Raw genomic sequence first — 6,000 nt, forward strand, 5'->3', positions numbered from 1 at the left:
AACTTGAAAACTACTTTTTGTTACTAATTGTTAATGAAATATCTCTGTTACCCAATTTTAAAATATTAATTACTAAATTATGTAAAGGATAATTTAAAACAATTAAAAATTATTATTATAACAGCTAGATTTTATACTGTTTTGATATTTTATTTTGTTATTGTTCATGAAAAATTATAAATGTATTCAATAGTAAGTAAGTACTTTTAAAAAACTAAGATGGATAATATACAGGTAATCTGTCTTTTTTAGCAAAGAGTCGAACAGCTTGTGATAACTTACAAAGTAAAAATTAATAATAAACTAAATTGAGCAGTTTTTTTAGTTAAGTCAATTAACTATATAATAGAATATTGAAAAAAAGGGAACCATTCTTAAAACAAAAACAATTAGAAAAAAATCTTTCATTTGTTAAAACATTTAAAACTCTTATTTATAAAAAAGAATATATTATACTTGAACAGGAGTTTTAAATGTTTTACAGACAAAAGACCACTTTCGAAGTGTTTTTTATGAATTAAGATATTTATTTCAATAGTTTTTTAACCAAATGTTAATTTATAAAATAATATAAATTCTATAACATGAGTCTAATTAGCAGAAATTTTTATTTTTATTTTTAAGAACTATAAAACAGTCAGAAACCTTTAAGTGCATTAACAGTTTAATAGATTGATTAAATGTATTCTAAAAAAATGACATGTTTAATTTTTCTGACTTTAAAGTTTTTTTTTAAAAACAGTATAAAAAAAACAAGTTTAAAGTAGTCGTTGCATAGTAGTTTAAAATAGTTTTATTTACATAAAAGGTAAATTGAATTTTTTAGATTAACTAAAATCGATTTAAAATTTATTTTAAGTTAAATTTTTACTAATAATTTGACGTTTGAAACTGGCTTCTAATCGAAAATTAAAACTGGAAAATAGCTTATCTTCCATAGCTGAGCATCTATCAAACAATTCAAAATTTGCGAAGCATTATGAGAACAAGTCTATATTTTTGTTACAGAATGCAAATCATATTATTCTAGTGTTCTCGTCGAGTTTTTCTATAGTAAAACTTTAAAGTTTAGCTTTTTTTACAACTCAAGACTATATAAGCTACTGTTTCTATATGTTCTTTTAATGTATACTTAATTTTTTAATTATTTTTTGAGTTTGTTGTAAATCATTTACATTCTATACTTGTTCTCTCAATACACTCTCGATTTAGTTTAATTTTTGTCCGCTTTATATAACTTAGTTTTAACTATAATATCCTGATTAAATTTTCATTACTTCTGTTCTAATATAAGAGTAAATTTTATTATAAATACAGTTAGTTGTGACGCAACCATATTTAACATCGTATGAAAAAAAATAGTTAAAGTTTTATTACAAACTATGATGATTGGAAAACGTTTATCAAAAAGTCTTTCTTATTACTGTTTTCTAGAATTAAAATACGCAAAGTAATATTACTCTTGAATGTTATACTTTAGTTATTTTAAATACAATTAACTTACCCTTATGTATTTAACTACGCAGTTTTTATTTTGTTTTTTCTACAACATAGTATCTATGTACTCAATAATATATGAAAACAACTTCAACCATTCCTAGTTAAAGTAAGTTTTGATAATAATTTATTACAGAGTATAGAGTATAAACAATTAAAATTTTCAAAAAAAAAGTCTAACTTTTGACAGATTTATAAAAATATAAATGAATAAATGAATAAAGTTTATCGTTTTACTAAAACACACTTTTATTAAAACGATATAGAAGTATTAAATTTCATTGTAATAAATTTAGAATTAATAATTTTTTTAGATTTATAAAAACTGTAAGTCATTTTTACAACAGAGCTAGTCTTTTATTAAAAAACAAAAATATAATACAATTTTTTCTTAGAAATATTATAATTAAAAGCTTAAAGAATTAAGAAATATTACTATGCTTAATAGTTAAAATTTTTTATAAATTTACACTAAAAAGAATTAAAGAGGTCTTACTTAAATCTAAATGTATGTAATTTTATATTTTAATGCATCATTGCTACATAAAACTAAAGTAAAGTTTCTTCTAAAAGTTTACGTTTTCATAACGAGTGCTTAAAGGATCTGAGGCTGAACTTGTCTGTAAAAAAGTTACGATAAACTCAATTTTTTTTCCAATACAAAGATTAAGTCCGAAATCCTATTAATGAAGTCTAGTTTAACATTATCCCTCCTTAAATAACATTTTAGTTTTAGTAAAAGTAAACTTTAATCAAGTTATTATGAAGTTAAAACATGATCAAATATAAAAAAAAGTCTTACTTCTATTATTTTAAAGTGTAAATTTTATCAAGTCTTTTTATAACATTTTTATTTTAATTACTCTGATAAAAGTTAAAAATCAGAGTGATTGTATATTGAACAATAAGAAAACGTTCAACAAGTTTGGTCAAAGGAATTGGTGTACGAAGGAACCTTTCGGTTATCGGTTAGAAAACAAAGGTAAGAATACAAATTAAAAATGCGAGTAAGCTAGTAAAAGGTTAAGAATCAATTGGTTAATGTTGATTAAGTAATAACTTTTAGTAGGAATTAGAGTATAAATATAATACTTTAAGTGAACTAGGTATAACTACAAAATAAATAAAAGATTAAGCAAGTAAACTTTTAGTTTTTGTATACATTAAAATAAAGTATTTTTTTGTCATTTGAAAACTTTGACCTATATAAAAATTATGTTACACAAGTTTGAACTCGTGTGTTTTTAACTGTCACATTTCTACAAACGATGATATCACACCTTCTGGTACGAAATTTGTGACTCAAAAAACCTTAATACAGTATTTTACGTAGGTTTTTATATAATAATTTTTGCACTCGACACTATTATTGATAATTATATATTAACTAAAAAACTAGCTTTTAATAAAAGAAGTTTTTTAGAAGAAAACAGTAACTAGCATTACACGTATAAAGTTATATTTTTTGTTTTTTGCTCCTTTTTGTTTTTATACATTTTTAGTAAATTTGAAATTGAAGATGTTATTTTTTAAATTTAAGATTGTAAGCATTAAAATCAAAAACTGTTTTGTAAGTTACCCTACAACAATATTTTTATACTATTAATCAGATAATTTACTAAGAACTTACTTTCAGACTGTTGTTTAAGCAAGTAAAAATGAAAGTAGCTTTAATTAAACTATGCATACTTTTAGGTAAGTGCAATGTACAAAAATCAATAAATAATTTTTAAAGTTTTAAACTTTTTAAATATTTCAGTTATCTTTTCAACTGCAACTTTGAGTTCAACAATCAAAAAAGACTGTAAAGCACTTCTTGAAAATCCCGACGAATTGCCAATATCCTTGATTAATGAATGCACCTCAGAAGGTAATAAGATATATAAAATACAAAAAATATGTCAGTAGTGTAAATAAGTATACATAATTACAAACACTTTATTAGAGACAGCTTTACCTTTTAAAATCATTGATCAGTTTAATTTAACCTAGACAATCGTACAAGTTTAATATCTAAGCTAAAACCAGCAAACAAAACATTATTTAAATTAACCTTTCAAATGCAGAAAATAATCAACAAATAGTTGATCCAGTTTTTGGTGTTGGCCAAGACAACTGCTCGGACTTTGACCCGGAAACCTGCGGGCCGGAACCCCTGAACTGCATGTTCGGTTATTTGAAAGACCAGGATGGTTGTGATTATTGCGAATGTAACACAGATGGGCACAATTGTTGGTTATATACATTTTTTTATAAAGGCCTATAGATAATACATTTTTAGAAGTTTTTAAAGTTATTGTGATTATTAACGATAGTTTTAAATAGAAGTAGTTATAATTCGAATATTTGTTTGTAAAAACAAAATGAAAGCTCTGCAAAAAAAAAACCTTGAAGCTTAAACAAAATATAGAAAAAAATTTAACTCCGAAATTGTTTCAGCACTTTTTGAAGGGGACATAATAGTGTTGAATAGATTGGACGAATATATCACCAGCAACTACGAAGGTCTTACGAACCACAAAGCAAAGGTGAAGCGGGGGGCAGCTAAGGAAGTTCAGCTGTGGAACAACAAAAAAGAAGGGAACAATTTCATCGTTCCGTATGTCATATCAAGTACTATAGGTAACTTAGTGTTCAAAGAAATATTTTGGTTTGAATAGTTAATCGTGCACTTTTACTTTGTAGCTTTACAGTAGAACTAATAAATATTTAGCTTGAAATTACTTAGTTAAATATCTCGAATAACGATACAGTTTTATATAAGTATTTTACAAAGACAACAATGCAAGCAACACTTACTAAAACGTGAAAAAACTTTTTTAAACTTAGGTCAAACAAAAAAAAGTTCTCACCTTACACAGGTAACATAGGAAAAAAGGCGATAATGGACGCGGCGGCAGATTTGGCCAAGCACACCTGCATCCGAATGAAGCCGAGAGTGATGGGCGACACGCATTACATCAACTTCAAAATGGCTTCCGGATGCGCCAGTCCCATCGGGAGGCTTCAAGAAAGACAAAATGTTGGTTTTGCTTTTGATTGGTACAAACAAAAAGTTTGTTTTAAACAAAAACGAAAAATTTTTGGTCTCGAGTGGCTTTGGCTCAAATGCTTTCAGCATATTGATATACATAGATCATTTAAAAAAAATGTTTTGAGACTTAAAATTGTATTAATTTTTATATTTATACTTTTTGAAGTAAGTATAATTTTAAATTTAGCGTTTTATTAATTCTTAATAAAAATAGGTACAGAAAACAAAATTATTTTTTTAATAAAAACCAGTTTGCGAAACCAATTAACAACTTTAAACTTTGTATCACTAATTAACAAAAAAATGCTTTATGGAAAAATTTTAAAAATTTCAAATATCAAAGTGCAAATAAATCGGCAGGTGTACCTGGCAAGGGCTTGCTGGCACAAAGGCACGGTGCTCCACGAAATCATGCACTCGCTCGGATTCTTCCACGAGCAAAGTCGGCCGGACAGAGACGACGAAGTGATGATCGTGTACCAGAACATACAAACGAGTGAGTTGTGACGTCACAAAAGTTTAACTGTTTTGATATAAGTTCAATCATATTTATCATTTTCTGCATGAAAAACAAACTAAAAAGCTTATTGGAACAAAAATTGATGTGTGCCAGTCACTATTGATTTATTTTATGGTCTAACCAATTACTAACCAGTAACATGTTATCTTAAAAATTTCTAAATAGGTGAAAATATAATATAAAATAGAGGTTTAAAAATATAATTAACAACAAAACTACAACAACGCTTGACCTTTTTAACAAATTTCCATTCTACTTTCTTAACAGAATACCATCACAACTTCAACAAGTTCCGTTCCACTATAATTGACTCCATGGGATCGCCGTACGACCGCAATTCAATCCTGCACTATCAAGCGTACGCTTTCTCGAAAAACGGTCTGCCCACTATTCTCGACAGAAAGAACCACAACATGCCAGTAAAAACCAAGGTTAAAAAAAAAACAAATATTTTTGTATTATGTTCTTACAAACAAACGTTTTTTTTTTATATAAAAAAAAACTTTGCTGGTCAAACTTTGAGTTCCGAAAATTTTTTTTGTATGGTAATTAACAAAATAAGATAATCATTTTTGTTGCAGAGGAACGAGTTATCAGAACAAGACATAATCCAGCTGAACAAAATGTACGGATGCCAGCTGGAAGGTGCACTAACGACTACACCCACGACCACAACTAAGCCTGCAAGTAAGCTTTCATTTTTCACATAATTTTTGTTAATTTTCCTGCTAAGCAAATGAAAGGAAAATTTAAGTACAATTATTAAGTATAAACTTTTACTTGTAACTTGTGCTTTGCTACTTAAATCTAAAACCTTAACTGTTAAGTTTATTTTACAACAGGTGTATGCACAGATAAATTTATGATCTGCGGTAGCTGGGCGAGTCGTGGTTGGTGCAAGTACTCGTTTGTTGGAAAAAACTGCACAAAGAGCTGCAAACTTTGTTAA

The 6,000-nt window shown here is 26.8% G+C and overlaps 1 protein-coding gene across 1 annotated transcript; it reads left to right on the forward strand.

Annotated features, from left to right (window-relative positions):
- Positions 1-3,155: 3,155 nt before the first annotated feature.
- LOC145841525 (hatching enzyme 1.2-like) lies at positions 3,156-6,000 on the forward strand. The gene is made up of 9 exons (XM_082948884.1): positions 3,156-3,192; positions 3,257-3,367; positions 3,564-3,728; positions 3,937-4,119; positions 4,359-4,552; positions 4,892-5,027; positions 5,319-5,482; positions 5,633-5,738; positions 5,894-6,000. The coding sequence occupies exons 1-9, from the start codon at positions 3,156-3,158 to the stop codon at positions 5,998-6,000; spliced, it is 1,203 nt and encodes a 400-aa protein (XP_082805010.1).

Source organism: Thalia democratica, chromosome 7, assembly GCF_965202585.1.
Source record: "Thalia democratica chromosome 7, ktThaDemo2.hap1.1, whole genome shotgun sequence".
NCBI classification, from domain to species: domain Eukaryota; kingdom Metazoa; phylum Chordata; class Thaliacea; order Salpida; family Salpidae; genus Thalia; species Thalia democratica.